The 22,132-nt window shown below is 37.9% G+C and overlaps 1 protein-coding gene across 1 annotated transcript in view; it reads left to right on the top strand.

Annotated features, from left to right (window-relative positions):
- The window catches only part of LOC126281457 (cytochrome P450 6l1-like), a 181,373-nt gene extending 159,893 nt beyond the window's left edge, over window positions 1-21,480 (top strand). The window contains exon 8 of the mRNA XM_049980442.1: window positions 20,087-21,480. Within this exon, the coding sequence (XP_049836399.1) occupies window positions 20,087-20,259 (173 nt within the window). The 3' untranslated portion in view covers window positions 20,260-21,480. The remainder of the gene's footprint in view (window positions 1-20,086) is intronic.
- The last annotated feature ends 652 nt before the right edge of the window (window positions 21,481-22,132 follow it).

The following is a 22,132-nucleotide window of genomic DNA, read 5'->3' as shown; positions in this document are numbered from 1 at the left end:
ACATAGAAACACAGGCCTCTTCGAACGCAACTTTTTGTTAAAATTTCAAAGGATTCAGTGAAGAAGTTTCAGAAAGTTATGATTCTGTACAAACGAACATGAGTGTTTACTTACAACGTATCCCATATGTACCATGTGCCGCTCAAGTAGGCATATCCCCTTAAAAACACGCGCATATTCGACTGCAAGGTTCTGTCAAAGTTCAAAGCAACTGGTGAAAAACTTTCGGATATTTGCGATTTTGTGTAAGCGAACATTTACATTTTTATTTATATAGAAGGATAACGACTTGAATCATATTCCGTACGAGTGGGGTTCAATAAATCGTCCATAAATTGTGCTTTCTGTTTTCATTATTGTCTAACTGAGGTTGCACTTTGTCTTTAATGAGCTGGCTATAGACCAGACTCTGAACCACTACCGTCCTTCTGGAACAACATAACGTTCATCCGATCTGTGGCGCCTTCCTGATGCATGTTGCGAATAGTGAACACTTGGTTAAAGAAGCCATGTAGACCCTGAATTACCGAAACTGACGTCAGGAGTCTCTCTCTATTCAATCCCGCAGCTTCACTCGTCGTAACAAACAGTGCCATCCTGTTGTTGCTATGTAGAAAAACCTAATAGTCGACGTACTAAAACTAATATCTTTAAACCACTATAATTATATGAAGACGTCGGTAATGACAGTGCTGGTTAGTTTAGATATGAAGACTGTAATAACGGTAATGATTCAGTAATTATGACAATTGAATCGATCATTATGAAATGGACATAAATCCATAAAATATGATTTTGAGATATCCAAAGAAAACTGTTTTATGCTTCAATGGTAGAGGATATGAAGTACTTGGATTTTAATACTCTGGTGAACCTGGAAACCATTAAATCTACCTCTTCAAATCATTGATTTTTATTTTCATATTCTTCAAATTATTTTTTTGTCTTGGACTCGTGACCTTTACGAGCCAAATTAAAATAAATAATAGTACAGCTATAGAACTGTGAGAAAATTTATTAATAAACACAAATTACAAATAGCATTTTAACATAATCAGCATTACAGATGAGCATTGTTGCAACATTTTCTGTAGGTTTTATAAATTTTCATCTTCTTCAGCTGTTGTAGGCCAAGTGAATAAATCAATATACAAGTTTTTGTGCTCCTCTGGGATGTGCTGTTCCAGTTTTTTATATCGTTTATCTTAACTTTGTTTGTAGGACATTTCTCTCCATGTGCAAAGGTTGTCGGGAATCTGATATTTACTAGAGGTTTGACAAGTCTCAAAGAGTTTTGAGTCAGTCCATCAATGAATGATCGGACTACCAGTACCCCTGGGTTGTGGCTGTCATACTCAAACATATTGTACTGTGAAACACTGAAGTTGACTTTCATTGAACTGTTTTTTCCCATTGTTTTCAAACTCTGGGAATTGCGTTTAAAAAGATTTGGTCACCAGTCCTTATAGTTCTTATCATAGTTGTTATCCTCAAGGTAGTTGACAATGAATGAGTTCTTTTTACTGTCAGAATGAAGAGTATGTTTAAAACATTCTTTCTCAGTGTAGACTCTGTCAGTTTGTTGCCCAAACACCCTATCACAAGGTAGGAAAAAGTGCCCCCTGATAGGAAAGTATTGAAAATTTTTTTCAAACATACCAAGCCCTACTAATGCCATTAGGAATCGGACTAGTGTAATGTTACAGTTTTGTCCTGGGCAACCATCAGAGAGAATGTGCATTTCCTCAATAATTTTACCAAAGTAATGTTCTTCGAAAAATCAAGCAAGAAACTACAAATGTCATTAGCTCCCTTCTTTGCTATTCCTTCGTGTAATACAAAGAAATAAGGTTTGCCAGTTTTAAGATCATAAATACAGAAAGTAAAGACCAACAGACGACATAAGTAAAACACTTCCTGCACTGGAATGCAGGGAAGTGGAACGTTCTGCATAAAATCCATACATATGCCTTCGACATCGTTGTTTTGCTTGCACTTTTCCTGTGCACTTTTATCTTTTTATAGAACTCTTTGGTCCTTCGAATGTGAACCATTTGCTCCGCAACACTCACGCTATTTGCTAAATCGCAAGGGTAAGTGTTTTTTTAGTTTAGCTTTAAGTTCCTCGCAAAAACCACAAACATCTTTTTGAGGTCTACCAAACCTATAACTATAATTTTCGTGGAAAAACTTTCAATAAAATGCATATTTTACATTCAAATCAGGGAACGGCTCTAGAAATAGCGAATCCATGATCTTTACATTCAAACCGGCCTTCAAATACTTAATATCTCTGTTTGCATAGTGAGTAATTTTTATCTCAAACGGTTCAATGTGTTTCTTTATTTTATCAATAACATCACCTTTTATAGCTCTGACTCTGCGTCCCATGCTCTTACCCCTGTTAGCTACCGCAGATTTTCCTAAAACCAGGAGATCCCCTAATCTTCGAATCCTCCTGTCATTCTTCAGGCCATGAATACTAATAAATGTACTTTAACATACCAGTATTCCCTTTCCCTGAACTTGAACATGATATTTGAAGTTCTTCTACCTGCTTTTTGGATTATCCTTCCTTGGGCGTCTGCGGGTAGTTTCTGTAATTTCCATAAGACCTTGTAGATATCCATCTTGTGCAGCCTTGCTCCATAGGAGAAAGCAGTGTTTAGAATAAACAAGGGAAACATAGGCTTTATGTTTTACTATACATGAACAAAACATGTGTTCAACATTTAGTCGTTATTATGATGGGTTTGTGTATATCACAATTCCGTATGCCTTTGCTCTTGTTGTAGCTGTTACCTCTTTCATTTGAGTCCATGATCTCTTTTCTGATGAAATTGCCACTACTAATGAAAGGCTAGACAACAAACAAACAAGATTTGTCTTACAAGGTGGGGCCAGCAATAGATCATGAAATCGGTACTGGTAAATTCTGATTCTCGTGAACGTAGGGACAAAAACCGTAGGCTACTTACGGCGATTTAAAAAATATTACATAAAACTAATGAGAATATATAGTATGAAAAAGTCATTAGTCCTGGACTCATGACATTGTCGTACCAGCTAAATATTTTGGCAACGATTTTATTGGCTTTAAAGGCAAAAACTCATGACGCTCTCAACACAGATACATGCGTCTACAGATGGCGAATGAAAAAATACTGAAATCTGCATTCGTGAAAAATTGGACTTATGGCATTTTCATAATAACTGATTCAATTACATATTGTGAATGATCTGAGCCAAGCTTTTCCTGATACCCATCCGCTTCTTTGGTGGATATCAGTTCTTCCACTGTATTTTCCAGATGTTTTACGCTTAACCAGTCCCTGCTCCCCTACTTTTGTACGTACTGTGACACGCTAAGATTTCTCAACATTTCTGTTACAGTCTTTCCCGAGTGAACTCGTCTCTCGCAATCCCGGCTGGCTTCTACTCGATAATCGCAGCGTTTTTCATTAAACCAACATATTACGAATCCCGCATGTTTTAAAAGTAAGTCGGCATTAGTCGTACAAATGTTTTACGTGCAAAGTCTCCCACAGACATATGTCAGTTCCTCAGTACCGTAACGCGTAACAAGAGATATAGAAGTTAAGTATCAGATATATAGATTAGCATCAGTCTCCTGTAGGAGGAACATGAAAAAAGATGGTGTTGCAACAGGAGAAGTTGAAGACAGGGAAAAATATTTAAACAAGTAGGTTTTGTGAAGATCAGAACCTAGAATCATGTGCCTATAAGTTATGCCTCCAGATTACATCTTTGGTAGGTGTAATTGTCTACAGAGCTCCTCTAGAGAGCTTTCAACTATTTATGAGAAACCTAGATCCATTTCTGAGCAACCCATAAGACAATAAGAAATAGTTAGTAGTTAATACAGATTTCTTACAGCATTCTGATGGGAAAGATGTTATTGGAATAATTATTTGGCTATTTTAATCTGATTTTGGCGCTAAATTTTCCAACTCTTGTGCAGCAAGATAGCAGGACCCTAATTAATAACATTATTAAAGACAGTTTTCAGGATGAAACGATTAATATGTAACGAGTTGTTAATGGACTATCTGATCAAGATGTAAAATTTATGAAAATAAACAATGTAGCACCTCACAGCACTGAGGAATGCTGGTGCAGAGCACAGAGGCTTAGTAATGAGAAGACTATAAAATGTAGTGAGAGTAAGATTAAGTGCAGTGGATGAGGTATACATGGAAAGAGATATTAATGTCAACTTCAATATATTCCATTGTAAATTTGTCTCAGTATTTGAAAGTGACTTCCCTAAAATTTGTCCACAAAGTCCATTAAAAAAAAGTAAGCTATGGATAACTAGATGGATTAAAATTTAGTCCTAGACTGAAAGGAAACATTGGTATAGACGCCACAAAAAGTCACGATCTGACATTACTTGCATTCTGCAAAAAGTATTGTAACTTTTTAAGGAAATTCATTGAAACGTCCAGAAATATACATGTCCTGACAGACATCAATACTGCAGGTAATAAGATTAAAACTATATGGGATATTGTCAAATAGGTCACAGAACAACCAATCAGTTTACAAGATACCACAACAGTATTATACAAAATGACAATGTTATGACTGACAATTCACAACAATTTTTAAGAATCACTTTATAAATACAGCAGCAAAAATGGAATGATAATGTTCCAATGGAGAAGCAAGAGAATAAATTAAAAACTCCATTCCACAAAACCTTAAGCAACTAGAAGTAGCCCCAACATCTTTCACTGAAATTATAGATTTACAAAAGCTAATAGATGTTGACATAAATTCGAACATAATTCTTAAAGTTGTTTTAACATAATAAATCAAGTCCTTAGTGATACATTAAATGCATCACTGACACAGGAATTTTTTTCAGACTTTTTAAGAGAGCTGACAATTAAGAATTAACTAATTATCGACCAGTTTCCTTACTGACATATTTTCCAAAATACTCGAAAAAGCAATGTACTTGAAAGTGATCTGACATTTAAAAGTAACGTATTACTTGGCACATCACAGTTTTGATCCCAGAAGGGTTGCTCAACTGAAAACACTATATATATATATAATGACAGTATATATATATATATATATATATATATATATATATATATATATATATATATATATATATATATATATATATTGTCATTCACCAAATATGAAAAGCCTTAAACAATAACATTTCACATTTTGCTATTTTTGTGGTCTTTCAATACACCTGATTTTATAGATCATATTATTCTCTTATAACTAGAAAAAGTTAAGTTTTATGGAACCGAAGGCTTTACACACAACTGGTTTGAATTATAACTAACAAAATTAATATATTGTAAAAATCTGTGCTGAATAATTCAAAGTAGATTGAAAGGAGAGAAAATTTAAGCGACTGGGGAGAAATCTAATGTGAAAAAAGAAAAGAAACTATTTTTAATATTACATTTATAAGTAGGGTGAAAAGTCAATATGTTTATTAATGTTAACTCCAATCACATGTTACATAGCCTCCAAACTGACTTGTTCGACATAATTTCCATAAAAGAATTTTTCAAATAGTTTTTGGAACATGTAATTAACTAACAAACTAATTGAGTCCTAACAAACATATGTCTCTCACAAAATTACACCAAGAGACGGCAGTAAAGGCTGCTAAAATAAAGGAATGAATCATTTTCTTTGAGTACAGTTGAGCAGATGTTATTCTTGTACTTAATATCACTATACAGTCCTACTCCCAGGTACATCGCTTTTTCATTTCCGTTGTCACTCGTTAACCACATCTAGTCAACAACTTTTACGTTTTTACTTTTCATTAAAGAGACAATTCCACATTTTTCAATATTAAGAATTGCTTTCCAATCATCGCAAATGGCTATTTTCCAAGATTTTCATTTTGCAACAATTTATATTGCATAACACTTCCCCACGAATGTGACCTCTGTGGCTTTCTCGATGTGATTGGTTTGTAGTATGATTCGGCAAGGAAAGTCGAGTCGTTGATTCCATTTTGTGCACATAAATAATTACGTTCTTCTGTGAAGTATCTGAGATCACGAATCATGCTACCTGCTAACACAGTGATACGTAATTTACAGTTACTGGAATACTACAATTGTACCTGATTTTCTTTTCTGTTCATTATGGTTAGCTAGGAATCATATGTCTATTTTGAATCTCTTCTGATTTTTCCTGCTCTCTTTTTCTCCGACATTCTCTTATGATGTTACTAAGGATATTTTTATCTTTGCTCAGACAATTTCATCGGTTTTCTTTCCTCTTCTTACTTGGAATCCTATTAAATTTTAATACTCCCGTCGAAAATATATTTACTTCTCCTGCTGCTTCTACTATCACGATGTGTCTTTCAAAATGTATGTGATGATGCTGAGGTCTCATACTCCTCGACAGAGCGAAGGGGACGATGCGGGAGACCCGCACCACCGTACTAGGTAAGGTCCTAGCGGAGGTGGTTTGCCATTGCCTTCCTCCAAAAGTATGCGGGAGACCCGCACCGCCATACTAGGCAAGGTCTTAATGGAGGTGGTTTGCCGTTGCCTTCCTTCGACCGTAATGTGGATGAATGATGGCAATGAATGTAGAGTTCCCCATATCCAGCTTAAAGTTATTTTGTTTTCCAGAGAGATTTGAAAACCTCTTTTTTGTTACTCTGTTGTCATAGATTCATTCATTCTGTATTAATGAACAAAACAATCAGTCTTCTTCCTGTTTGTTCTTTCTGTAATTTTTTCTATTTTTTATGTATTTCGCAATTACTTTTTAATTTCCAGAATTCTGTTGTTGGTACTGGATCCAATCTTTTCTTCATATTCTCTCTCTCTCTCTCTCTCTCTCTCTCTCTCTCTCTCTCTATCTATCTATCTCTAACACCTGCAGTTTGTCTTACTTATAACTGACTGAGTGCCCGACGTTGACTTGGTATGTACAGTAGAACCCCTCTAATCCGACCTTGGCTGGTCCGTCACTCCGGTTAGTCCGACCATGCTCAGCCTGTGCCGACTTCTCACTGACTGGACACATGTCGGGCCATTGTTGCGGTGTCTATTGCTGTGCATATTGTTATGCTGAACGTTATTGTGCAGTTTTATCCTTTGTTTGGATTAAAAAACGTCGTTGTTTGCTTTATTCCGTGTTCTCTACAGTAGTTATTACTGTAGATTCATTGTGTCTACAGTTGTCTGTTTTTCAACATGTCTGGATTCAAACTTAAACACGTAACTCTTTCACTAAATGAAAAATTAGCAGTGCTACAAAGACTGAACGAAGGAGTATCGCTCCAAAAAATTGCAAAGGAACTGAATGTAGGTGTTACGACAGTTAAGGTTTGGAGGAAGAATCGAAAAGACATTGAATCCTACGCAGTTAAGATTGGTGGTGAAACCACTCTGAAGAATCGCAAAACATTAAAAAAAAGCCTAAACTGCTTGATAACGCATTGTGGATGTGGTTTTGTCAAGAAAGAAGGAAAGGAACTCCAATATCCGGGCCAGTTCTAAAAAAAAGCGAAGTTTTGCACAAAAAAATTGGAAGCCGAAAGTAAATTTTCTGCCAGTGAAGGCTGAATTAATCGTTGGGAAACTCGTCATGGTGCCCGATTTGTTTCTAATTCCGGTGAAAAACTACCTGTTGATGCCGCAGCTACTAAGGAGTTTTCTGTTAAGTTTCAAGAAATTGTAGAAGAAAATGAACTGGTACCCTGCCAAGTGTATAACATCGACAAGACAGGGCTGAACTTTAAAATGTTGCCAACAAAAACGCTAGCAGCTTCAAATCAATGCGTGGTAGGAACGAAACTTATAAAAGATAGAATAACAGTCATTCCTTATGGCAACACATGGTTCCCACAAGCTCCCCTTGTTCGTCATTGGCAAATCTAGGAACCCAAAGGCATTCAAAAATATGAACTTATCTTCGTTGCCGATTTATTAGCGCAATCAAAAAGCTGCTTGGATGGACTGCAACCTTTTTAAGTCCTGGTTTTTGGACGAGTTTGTGCCATCGGTCGAAAGAGAGTTGAAGCAAAAAAATCTGCCTGTTTGTGCTCTACTGCTGTTGGATAACGCACCATCACATCCATCTGAGGAATATTTGGTGAAACGGGACATAAAAACTCTTTCTGCCTCCTAATATGACCTCACTCATCCAACAATGGATCATGGCGTTATCGAATGGTTAGAACGGCGATATCGCAGAAAGGATATCAGCTCAATCTTGGACAAATCTGAAGGTGGCAATGAAATCCCTGAACATCAAAGATGATATCTACACAATCGCTGCAGCATGGGATGAACTGAAACCTGACACACTGCGGAAATTGTGGCGTAAGCTTTGGCCACAAGTTATGACTGAAAATGAGCATACCGAAGATGAGCAAAACAACGACGCAATGGAAATTGTTAAATATCTACCAAATCTGGAGGCGAACGTCCCAGTCAGTGAAGTTGAAGAGTGGATCAACTAATCTGACAAAGACTGTGTGACACTTTTGAAGAGCCCAATGACGACCAGAATGCTGCCGCTGTTAGCCAGGAAACTGTGAATGAGGACTCGAACGGCGAAGACGAACCACCCACCCGGATTTCACACAACGATGCAAAACACGCTTCTGACTTCGCCCTTTAATACATCGAGCAGAATTCAACTTCACCTCCAATGTACGTTTTGTGGATAAAAAAAAAAATGGAGGGGCACTGCAGCTAAATCTAGTATAACATCTGCTAAACAAAAATGTATCACTCACTTTTTTCCAAGTAATTTGTTTTCGTTTTCACTGTAAAAACAATGCATACGGTATAATCATTTCTTAGTTTATACATACAGTAGTTTATTTATTTGTAAAAAATCTTTTTATATACAGTGCTATAAACATTTAGTTTACAGTGTATATCGTTTATACGTTATACAGTACAGTCTGTAAATTGTTTGTCGTTTCCCTTTTAAAACCAATACATATTATAGTGTGTGTAGACGTTATGTAGTTAATATATTGTTTGACACTGTGTAAAAAACATCTTTTTTATTACTGTAGACATCTTTTAGTTCTTAATTCGTTATATTTTTTGTAATAAATGTCTTTTTTATATTTTTTGCAATAAATTTTAGATTTTTCGGATTATCCGACCTTTTTTTCGTTCCGACCATGGTCCCGGTCCCGAAGGTGACGGATTAGAGGGGTTCTACTGTATTTATTCCGATTTTCTATCAGTCCACCTCTCTCTGTCCAGCTCCTCCATCACTCCTTCACTGTCAACTTCCTCCATCCCTCTTTCTGTACGTCACCTCCACCCCCACCACTCTGTGTTCATACCCACTTTCCCCTCTGTCTGTCCATCACTTCCCCCTCTCTCTTTCAACCTGTTCCGTCCCCCTCTGTCCATGTCTTCCTCCCCCTCCTAATTCCACCTACTTATGCCTCTCTCTTTGACCATCTCCTCCTCCCTCTCTTGCTCTCCATCTCCTCCTCTTCCCTCTCTCTGTCCATCTCCTACACTTCCCTTTTCCTGTCCATCTTCTCCTCCCTCTCTCTCTCTGCTTATCTCTTCCTCTCCTCTTCCTGTCTATCTCTTCCTTTTTCCCTTCTATTTCCATCTCCTTCCACTCTCTGTGTGTCTCCTTCCTCTCTCTGTCCATGTACCAATCTCCTCCTTTCCCCTCACTGTCTGTCCATCTCCATCTTCCTCTTCTCTCTCTACGCTCGCCCCAGTAGGAGGCTACTGGTTCACAACCCCACAGAATTTCTTTCCAGATCGTAAGTAATATGTGTAACAAATTTCGTTGAAATCGTTGCAGAGATTTAGGAAGAGCTTTTTACCTGTGAATTAGCTCAAATACATTTCACATGTTGTTGTTGTTGTTGTGATCTTCAGTCTGAAGACTGGTGTGATGCAGCTCTCCATGACACACCATCTTGTGCAAGCCTTTTCATCTCTGAGCAACTACTACAACCTACATCCCTTTGAATCTGCTTACGGGATTCATTTCTTGGTCTCCCTCTACCATTTTTACCCCACACGCTTCCCTCCAGTACTAAACTGGTGATCCCTTGATGTCTCAGAATGTCTCCCTTTCTGAGAGAAATTGAGAGAGAGAAATTTGTACCACAAATTTCTCTTTTCCCCAATTCTATTCAGTACCTCCTCATTAGTAACGTAATCTATCCGTCTAATGTTCAGCATTCTTCTGTAGCGCCACATTTCAAAAGCTTCAATTCTCTTCTTATTAGATATGCGATCTACCCACCTAATCTTCAGCATTGTTCTGTAGCACCATATTTCTATACCTTCTATTCTCTTCTTGTATAAACTATTTATCGTCCATGTTTCACTTCCATACATGGCTACACTCCCTACAAATACTTCCAGAAAGGACTTCCTGACACTTAAATCTCTACTCGACGTTAACAAATTTTTCATCCTCAGAAAAGCTTTTCTTGCCATCGCCAGTTCGCATTTTACATCCTCCGTACTTCTACCATCATGAGTTATTTTGCTTTCCAAATGTTGCATTTACTGCTCGCACAATATACAGATTGAATAACATCGGGGATAGGCTACAACCCTGTTTCACTCCCTGATCAACCACTGCTTCCCTTTTGTGCCCTCGCTCTTATAACTGCCCTCTGGTTTCTGCACCAATTGTAAATAGCTATTTGCTCCCTGTGTTTAACCTTCCTTTCCATATGTATTTAAAACATTTCACCTGTATATCTAGCGAATTTCGCTTTGCTGTTTAATTTTCACGCAGCTCGATGTTTGACGTCGTATCTCCTGAGCTATGAGCTATAAGATGATATAACTTTTAGGTATATACAATGGTATATGTGGCTACGATCTGCGTATTTGACATCATATCTCCTGAACTACGAGTCACACAGTGATCTATTTTTCTAAGTACATTCAACGGCATTTATGGATACAGTCTGCGAAATTTGTTACGAATAGAGTTAGTAGTAAAGAAGTAATAAATTAAAACGTCATGAATAATCCAGCAGTTTTTCGAGAATCTCAATATTTGACGTCACATCTCCTGAAATGTCATAAACTGATTTTTTTTCTGGTTGCATAAAGCGAAATTCGTGGGTACAGTCTGAGAAATATGTTGCGAATAGAGCCAGTAGTAAAAAAGTAATAAATCAAACGTCATTCCCGATGCGGGAATTTTTTGACGCATGTCAGTGTTTATGACGTCGTTTCTCCTGAACTATATGTCGTACAATGATTTCATTTTGCAGGTACGTCTATGGGGTACGTGGCTACAGCCTGAAAAATGTGTCGTGAATACCATTAGTAGTAAAGAAGTAATAAATTAAAACGTCATTCGTGATGTTATCACGTAACCTTTTTTTTATTTGAATGAGAGAGGATATTATGATAATTGAATGAAACGTTTTGTTAAAAATTCTCTTTTATGTTTCTTAAAAGCCACGGCTAAATTTTCTCAGGGTGCTGTTTCCAGAAATTTCATACGTATTCCAACATGAAGACATCCGTCTTACGATGGAGTTTAAAAAAATACCTTTCTTTAATATTACGCGATAAGCTAATTATACACAATGCTTAATCACTTTTTCTGCGAGGTTTAATGCTCCAGAACAGCTGTCTATGTGCAAGGGGAGCGTACACATTTATAGAAATTACTGTTAATATACCCGTACCTCTGGCTAAAAATTAATTGGAGCATATTACAAGACGCCATTTTGTATTTGTTGAGGTCATTTTTTAATACTTTTAGCATTAAATGACTACTAAAATAGCATACATCATGTTTATTATTAATGGCGTCGCTACAACAATAAGCCTATACAAACTGGCCAGGGACTGACAAAACACAATTTTGAATAATTATTTTTATATATATTCAAAATATTACTAGTATTACTACAGATAACTGTATTAGTTGCATACCGTGAACAATAAACTTCCGTGAGCTAGAACACCAGAACCAAGAAGACAATTAAACAAAAAGCGTTCATCCCTTTTGTACCAAATGACAAAAATACCACATATTACTATTCTAAGAGTGCATATACTGTCGATAGTTTAATTTATTCTCTTTTCTCCCCGGAGGCTATGCTATAATGTGGCAATTTATGAATACTGCATGAATAGCGAAAATGTAGCAAGCGACAAACGGTTTTTCATTTCATCATTTTGTGGGGTCGTCATCGAGAAAACTTTTGTAAAGGTTTGCAGTTACGTGTAAAATTTGTTACAAGCGACTATATGCTCTGACACTCAAATATTGGATGACTAAACATGGGAATTCGCGCTTAATGGGCTATCCTACGTTTTCACCTGTACCCTAAACCCTTTGATAGATAGGTGGTTGCCACCTTCACAGCGATTTTTTCTAAACGGTATGTGATGTGTGTACCAAGTTTGGTAGAAATCGGTTCAGTGGTTTAGGAAGAGAGGGGGAACGTAGATACATATGTACATCCATTTTTGTCATATGTATGGCTATGGATTCTGCGCTAGATATTTGTTTGCGTAGGGGAATTCCTTCTATCAAATTGTAATGAAGTATCATTTCATTCCTCATTATGTGAAATATGCTCTTAGATATTTAATTAGCTCCTTCCTAGATAATATTTTAACCCTGTGTATTTGTACATTGTGTAACGTTAAAAACTTTTGTGTATTTTTATGTTACTAAAATTTAATTTTCCTTCCAGAGATTCTTAAACCTATTCTATTGGCTATCTGTTCCAAGAGATAGATTTCTATTTAATGTACCTGCTATATTTTCAGGTAACGGACCAAACTCATTTACAAATTTCATGTAATTTACTTCAATATATTTTTTGTTTTTCCACATTTTATTGGTAACATTTGTTATTCTTTTAATTTCTAATTCTTAATTATTGCTGTTGCTTCTAATATATGACTGAATAGGACTTGAGAGAAGTGGCCATCGTGCTTTATACCTGTATCTGTTTTAAAGATCTTAGAGATTTCTCCCATAAACTTCAAATATATTGCTATGGCTGTATTAATAATTAATACTGGATTTGTAAATTTAAAGCTGATGCCAAGCTCTCAGATATTTTGTTTACTGTTTTACATGTCAACAAATTGAAATGGTTTCTTGAAATCCCCAATTTACTGAACGATATTCTTAGTATTCAGTTGTTTGTGAAACCTACATCTAATTTATATCTGCCAAAATTAGGAACCACCTTTTAAATCATTCATTTAAATTTTTTGTGAAGAGTTTCCTGTGTTGCTTTCATTAGAGTTTTTGAAAGTATTTCACAAGCAACTGGTGGAAGACTTATTCCTCAATAGTTATTGAAGCCTTTAGCCTTTTGATTACCTTTCTTGTGCAATGGGGGTACCAAGATGACTTTCTACTCTTTGTGGATCTTTTCTAATATCTAAATTGTTTTGGAAACTATTTGCAGATATTTTGTGATGTTTCATTGTGAGCATTTCGAAAGTTTATCTGTTCAGAATCTTCACAAAAGGTTTTGCTTTTTTCAGAGTTGTAAATCTTGTGTCTGGCCAACTGAGCGTTTATCAAAATCTTTTGCAAGTATTTCACATTTTTTAATATTATTAAGGCTCTCGCACTTGTTTTGTCTTTGAATCAAACAAATTGTTCTTGGTAGCCCTTATAATTATTCTTAAAGTTGTGTTAGAAAATTCTGGAATTCTTTTCTGCAAAGTTTTTTTTTTTTTTTGCCTTCCAACAAGCTGTGCTTCATTTTGCTGCCCAAATATCAAAGTTCAATTATTATTTCCAGTGTCTGATTTATTTATTTAATTGCCTCAGCTTCGCCTGATTTATTCGACTTCTTGCCATCAACTTTGTTTTACTTTTGTTGATATTAATCTTCTAACCTCACTTAATACAACATCCACTCCATGCAACTGAACTCCTAAGTTCTTTACCATGTCTACTAGAATTATAATGCCGTTACCTAAGTATTAATTTGTACTGCCTGAAATTTAATTCCCTTTCCAAACTGCTTGATTTCCTTTAGTGCTCAATGAACATAAAGATTGAATAAGCGTGATGATATACTACAACCCTATCTGGATCCTTTCTCAACTACTGCTTCTCTTCCATACTGTTCACATAATGCAGCTACAATTTGGTTCCTGTCCAAATTTAGAATAACTTTCTGCTGTCGTATTTTATCCCTGCTGTCTTGAGAGAAGCTGAAGTCGAGTCAGTGTTGTAAACAGCTTTCTATAAAACTACATATGCGACAAACATGATTTACCTATGTATTAATGAGGTGCATCGTAACCTCAGTGCTGCCTCGACTCTTCTTACTCTGGAACGCTAACGTATCTTTCCCGAGGTCAACTTCCACCACTTTTATTATTCTAGAATATTGTTGGTGTTGCGTCTTCAGTCCAAAGACTGATTTGATGCAGCTTTACACGCTAGTCTAGACTGCGAAAGAGTTTTCATCTCTGCATCGCTATTGCGACTTACACTGCCTGACATAAAACCTGGAGCACCCAGAAGCTTTGGCAAGATGTCAATGTAACTTCTTAGACATACAAACTATCGGCGAGTATGTAAGTGATTGGAGATAAAGTTGTCTGTGACAGCTCGAAAGGTGTGGCCGAGCGGTTCTAGGCCCTTAAGTCTGGAACCGCGCGACCGCTATGGTCGCAGATTCGAATTCTGCCTCGGGCATGGATGTGCCTGATGTCCTTGCGCTAGTTAGGTTTAAGTAGTTCAAAGTTCCAGGGGACTGATGACCTCAGATATTAAGTCCCATAGTGCTCAGAGCCATTTGAACCATCTATGAACAGCTCGAAAAGTCACTAGATTGCATTACTGGTGATCGTGTTTAGTGTTGTTACCAGACCTGGTAGGATGTGTAAGCGGCGCAAACAGCATCAAACGTTGAGTGTTCACTGTGAAGGCGGCTCATGTGAGACAACGTTATCAGCAACTGACAGCGTTTGGAAGGAACTCTATTTGCCCAACTGACCGAATCGTGCAATATTAGGATTTGAGTGGCATTCGAACGTGACAGTGTCCTGATGGTAGAATGCATGGGTACATGAGGGTGGGCATGCTCGTCGTCAGAATTCCGATCGATCAAGTTTGCCCATCGCAAGGGAGGATCACTGTATTGCGTTCCAGGTACATCGTAGCCCCTTGGCATACGAGTCTGCCATTCGAGAAGAAGCAGTGGACACTCTGCAGCATTCTGTGCCATTCCTGACCATTGATCAGAGACTACAAGCCGCCAGAATGACCGCCCCATCCACTGGCTGCCGTTATCACCCAAGAGGAACAGCTGCATTTGGAGTGGTACCATGACTGGGAAGCAAGTACTGCTGACGAATGGCGCCGTATTGTGTTGAGCGACAAATTGTGATTCGGCAGTACCATGGATGACCATCGTTAGTGACTATGATGTTGATCTGGAGAGAGGTCCCACTCTTCCAGTGTTTTGGAGAGGACAGTGGTGTCACTTCTAGGGTCATTGTTATGGAAGACATCGGGTATGATTTTATGTCATGGCTCGTAGGGAAATGAGGGAACTCTGAGAGCACAACGTCTTCTCACTGACACCCTCATGCGTTACACCTTAAGTAACTGTATGTTGGAGGCATGTTTCAACGGGACAAGAACATCCACACGTGTCAGGTGTCTATGGAATAGTGTTGTCTAGTAACTCTCGTGATCAGCAAGAGTGTGTATGGGACCAGTTTGGACATGAACTCCATCTCAATAACAGTATTCAGCAGATCGAGGACCAGTTGCAACACTTGGAGGCCAGCTTGCCTCAATAGAGGATGCTACGTGTTTATGAGACCCTTCCCATTCGAATTGGAGCATGGATGCAGTCCAGAGAGTGTGCAACATCATACTGATAAGTGGGCTCGTGCTGCCAAGGTCTCTGTAGATCTGACTTGATTTTGTAATCACTGAAATAACATCACATACCCTGTCAACGCAGAACGTTTCATTTCGTTTCCTGCTTCCGTTCTGAGTACTTCCCATTTTTGTCAGGCAGTGTACATCCATTTGAATCTTTCTTACCTGTCTCTACAATTTTCTCTCCCTACACTTCCTCCAGTTACCAAACTTACGATTCTTTGATGCCTCAGGATTTGTCCTACCAACCGATCCCTTATTTTAGTCAAGTTCTGTCAGGAATTTACTTTTTCCCCAGTTTGATTCAGAGCCCGTTCATTAGTTATTCGACATCTCCATCTAATTTGCAACATCCTCCTGTAGCACCACATTTGAAAACTTCCGTTCTTTTCTTGTCTCAACAGCTTATCTAGCACAATTCACTTCCATATAAGGCTACATTCCATACGGATACTGGGTTGGTGCATAAATTCGTAGCTTTTTCCATAAGTTTAACAAGCACAAGAGAGACTTTCTCTATTTACAACAGTCTGCCAACGCTGGAGTAACTTTTAGACTCCGCTATTGTAGAAATCACGTGGTTTTGAGACGAAGAACTTGTCGAGCCGTGTTCGGAACGCATTTTCATCCGAAAATGAAGCTCCTGGAAGGTTGTTAGATAGGGAGTGGAAAAGATGAAAATCTGAGGGCGCAAGATCAGGTGAATGTGGTGGGTGTGGAATGACACCTCAACCCAACTCATGTATCTTGTTTTTTGACAGTCGAGCAGAAATCGGGGTGCCAGTATCGTGAAGTAGCATCACTTCAGTCTTCCTGCTCATTGTTCTTGGAGATCGTCTGCAGGACGTCTTAGTTTTTGACAATAAATGTCTGCAGGAGGGTTACGCCTCGGAGAAGCAGTTCGCATTACACTACACCGTCGCTGTTCCACCAGATGCATGGCACTATCTTTTATGAATGCGTGCAGGTCTGTGTACGGGGAGTCGCTGCTTTCTTTGGGCCCAGCCACTCCTTTCTTTTCCTTACGTTGGCATAAAGAGGGTGTTTCTCGTCACCAGTAACCATACAGGATAGGAATGGTCGGTGTTGTTCACGAGTCAATTGATGACGTGCAAGCAGAGCTGCACATATGGCCACCTCCTGAGTTCTGCCATTTAGGCTTAGCGGTTGTGGTACCCATACCCCTTCAGTGCATACAAATATCGTACGTTGGTGGAAAGATCGGAGTTTATCACAATTGCCAGGTGTAGAGTACACTGAAGTGGATCATTGTAAATTAATGCATTTGGAAAATCATCAGACTGCGAGGGTCTACTTGAAACGGGAGAGTTACTATTGTCTACTTGATTCTCCTTAAAACGTGCTTGCCGTGCTTTATCCGAAGGCACCGTCCCCATACAGGGCGGAAATGTGTCTGGTTGCCTCCGCTGCTGTCACCCCTCTATTGAAGTCAAACAGGAGAATAGGTCGGAAATGTTCCGATTTCTCTACTTGACACTTCGTTTTCCAGCACCCAAGCTCTACTCATCAACTTCAAATGAGACAATTGGCAATATATAAACTCAAATAACAATAGTGAATTACAAATAAAATATGACAATCTTTAAATAAACCGATAGCTGTCAGACTACCAACATGCAAAACAAAAACGCTACGTACGGTAGTGTAACAACGCGTATGACTAAATGATTTTTGTTTGAAATATGACCATGTGCAGACTTCGCACACCTACGTCGCTTACAAAACATTTCAAAAAAAATTATTTAAGTTCTTTTGAAGTTCTCTATAAAAGATTCTTGAACGAAACTGTAATTAAAACACCTTCAGTTGAGTCATTTGTGCCAAATTACATCACTCAGTCCAACTGGTTTGCGCAAATTTTTAAACTTAAATGTCGTTTGTTTCTTCTAGGAAATTATATTCTTGCAAGTTATCTTATTTTTCCCATATTGAAATCAGACTGTAAAACTTTTAAGATTCAGAAATCGAAATCAAACCCTTCTAAAAATTAATATCTTGGAAAAATTCAGTAATAATTCTTCCTCAATATAACTCTTCATGAATAATTCTCGAACACGTATTTAAACTTTAGAGCATACACTGTTTTATTGTCTTCGTATATGCTACGTACAGACGTGAACATCAGACTCGACAAAACAGAACTAAACATTCCGTGACATCATTACAATGGAAAATTACAAATTTTTATTTATTTGAATGTTTGAGGTTCGACGCAACAACCCAGTCACAGGATCTTCTGCTGCTATTTGGTCGTTGACCCGCTACGTCTAGTGGCCAGCAATTTTTCTTTCTGGTTCCGACAGTGAAGATGCTGTTTCCGCGAGTTGCGCTGCTCTCTCCAAATAATAAACATACAAAACAAAAATACATAACTTTAAATATTTTACAAACATAACAAATTATTACAAATACATAAAGAAAACACTAAATTAAATTTATATTTACCTGAAAACTGAGCTGATCCTTGTGGATGGGTGACGCTTTAATTTCGCGTCCTATTACATACCCCACACACAAGCTCAGTTTGGCAGAAATTAACCGAAAATAAAACTTCTCGTATATGCAATATTAACTGTTAAGGTAATAAAAGTTTCAAACATTTTTCTTACATTTTACGTAGTCTAATGCCTTTGCTTTTAGATAGATTTATCCTTTTATGACTTTAAAGAAATAATATCATGAATGTTTGTGACTATTTGTCATTTACTTTTTAGTCGATGTTACTGTTATTCATAGCTGAATATACGGAGATTACTCCTTTCCACTTAATAGTTGCTAGTAAGTAATGACTTAGCATGTTCCTTAACGTTATTACATTAGGATAGAGCGTTCAAACTTCGTTCCTTTCCATAATACTTTGTTTATACTTTGTTTATACATGACGTCAAGAAGAAATCAAGGAAACTTTCTTTAGAAACTCGGCATGGTTTTCTTTACTTTCGGACACTCTTATTAGGTAATAGCAATTTATTTAGGAGAAACAAGAGAGAGAGCCCCGTTTGGTGTGTTCTATATTAACACCGCTACCAATCTCTATTAAAGGCACTCTGCTATGTCCTAGTGAGCATTATAGCTCTGGACTCCCATGGTCCCTAAAACCATTAATCATCCACTTTGGTTCCTACTATCCGAGTAAATACAAAAATATACAAAATTCCTTCTGACCTATTAAAATTTTTTCCATACAAACCGTTTTTAGTTATCTTTCCTTTCTTGAAGTACCGGTATATTGTTATGCCCTTGTGAAAACTTTTTGTCATTTCCTTAAAATAATACGTCCCTATCACAAAAAGTTGCATGAATAAACCACGAACACTTGTTCATGTGTAGCATAAACTAAGTATTAACTTCTTTAGGAATGAAGGGTTTAATTTGATCAACACTACATAAACCTTTAATTACACCTGACGAAGGTTCCATAAGAAGTAACGCTTTGGGATGTACAACCTTATGGAGAACATATGGACCTTCAAAGGTAAATAAAAATTTCCTAAACTCCTTATTTTCGAACTTTTGGGATGAAATCGTACTAATACAAGGTCTCCTACTCGAAATGAGGGTTCAATACCATGTTGATTACAACTTTTAAGTCTCCGTTCAGCTTTCTTAACAATCTGTTCGCGAATTTTGTCGCTTGAAATGCATTGTTGCGTCTCATTTACTGGTGGTCAAAGTAAAGCAGCTAGTAAATGCTCTCCTATAATTCGTTTGCCTAAAATTTCTATAGGTGATAACCCTGTCGTTAGATGAGTCAATTCGTTTAATATTTTTTCGAATTCAGGCTGTAGTTTGGGCCACTGACTTGCGCTGCTCTCTCCAAATATGGAACATACAAAACTTTAAATATTTTACAAACATGAACAAAACACTAAATTAAACTTATATTTACCTGCAAACTGAGCTGATCCTTGTGGATGGGTGACGCTTTAATTTCGCGTCCCGTCACAGTACCTATGCACGAATCTAATATGGTCAGAAGAGACTTCCTAAAAGTTGTATCATATTACATCTTAATAAATTTTTCTGCTTCAGAAACGCTTTTCTGATTATTACCAGTCTGCATCTTGTATCCTCTCTACTTTTGGGTAGGTCAGTGTAATTGTGACCCTCATGAGTGTACTGAGGAGAGACTGAAGCTGAGGCAAATGGTTGTCGGTGAGAGCCCGGCCTCTGGTGTTGGCAGGCATGCGGCTGGGCCTGCTGGCGGTAAAGCTGTGCGTGGCGCGCGTCGTCAGCTCGCTCCGCGTCTCGCTGGCCCCAGACACTCCTCAGCTGCGGACGAGTGCGCTCTCGCTCCTGCTCACCCCGGTGGGAGGCGTGCCGCTGCTCTTCACGCCGCTCCGCGACCAGTCCTGACCGCATCCGGGAGTCTGCGGCCTCAGCTGCACCACTTACAACTTGCGGCGACTGCAGAGCACTCGTCAGAGGTCGCCGCCGGTTCCGACAGCGTCGGTGACTGACTCACCTGGCTCACAGTCCAGGGGAAACCTTTTCTGACTTTCATAATTGGCAGTACTTCTCAGGAAATTGTGATCTCCGTTAGTATAATGAATGAGAATCACCATTTGCAGCACTATCTTTGTTGATGATGATTGGTTTCGATCTGACTACCGGATCCTCTTCAGATCTAAATTGGGAAAAGGAATAGTAAGGTGTGTTAATGTAACAGCTATGTGAGTGTAACACTATAAGTGATATCGAGAATGATACTACAAATAACAAAAAAACCACCGCGAATATATTACTACCTAGCACTACACGGTGCAGTTTGTCAGTCGTGGTATGAATGTAACATAAAAATACATAAAAGAGACACAAAAACCAAGGGAGAAGGTTACATAGTCAGCCACGTGCACAACTCAGCATCCTCATACCAGTGACCAGCACATTGTGTCAGTGCAAAGATTATTCTTCCAATATAAAGTAAATTATTAAAATCGAAAATATTTGAACTTGATAGATGTCAATATGAATGATGCGTTACAAGATAAAACTAAAAATACAAATGTCACTCAATTTAGTACAGTATGTGTGTATCCTAGTGGCCAATATGTTCTCCCACACTATCCTTGCCTAATCCTTATAGTGTGCTATCATACACCGGCACAGATTGACAGGTATAATATGCCTACTGTTATCTGGTTTTATAAGGTTAACGTTTATGCACAAAGTAATTTATCTGTCTGTACCTGTTATTGAATCTGTCTGTAAGGATATTTATTTAAAGCTTTTGCAACATGAAAAGCACTGACATCCCTGAACCATCTTCTTCCTCTGCAAAAGAAGACTGACTGCACGTGCCCGATAAAATCGGTTCTCTGTTATCTCGAGATGTGGTGTCGCTGCGACGGAATGCATCGATCCATTCCAGAGGTAATTTTGTAGGAAAATGGCTTGCTGAAATAAGAGAGACCTACACTCATTCCTTCCGTATTATGTGTTATTACTTCCACTGCTATAACAAACAACAGCTGTTGTCTTACAGTGCCATTACCTATTGCGACGACAATAATCATTATGTTACACTGTCTCAAAATTAAACTCGTTCGAATATTCTTATATTCGATATTCAGCACCACGTTCCATTCTTGTTATTCTGTCTCAGTACGGTTAATTATCACTTCTCTCGCGATCTACATCTCTGTCCTGTCCTGTCCGCATCTGCATCTGTCTTTCTCTGAACTTGCTTGCCGTCACCTCCAGGGGTATATTTTTTTGACTTACGCTCCGGGTTACAACCCTAAATCATTTGTGCCACTTGCCATTACACCATATGTCTTCACATGATTTGACGATCAAAGCAATATTCTTTGCAAGATTTCGTATCCTGAGTGGCACTTTGCTCTAATCAAACTACTAAAATCTCTAGGTTTTCAGTTCAAGGTTATTTTATCTCTTACCTTATATCTACGAACCTTAAATGTTAGTCACTGTAGATATTGCCATCTTGTATCTTCCAGACCACAACTGAAGCCAAATATCTCGGATCAAACAGCAGCCTGAAAAAATAACAGCTTTTCAAATTTTGGCTAATAATCCATACTATTGTCCTACACTTGGCGTAGTTCTCTGCTTGTACGATGTGGTACACACATGAAATGATGATCTTTGACGAATCACTGTCCAGAAAAAGGGGGCAATTCTATAATTATTCTTTGATCTTCCACCTCCGCATCTTAAACGAAATATAACATAAGCATATGACCACCATATAAGTAGTGGAGCAATG

The sequence above is a fragment of the Schistocerca gregaria genome, chromosome 7 (genome assembly GCF_023897955.1).
Source record: "Schistocerca gregaria isolate iqSchGreg1 chromosome 7, iqSchGreg1.2, whole genome shotgun sequence".
Taxonomy (NCBI): Eukaryota; Metazoa; Arthropoda; class Insecta; order Orthoptera; family Acrididae; genus Schistocerca; species Schistocerca gregaria.
This window is presented reverse-complemented; position numbering and strand designations above follow the sequence as displayed.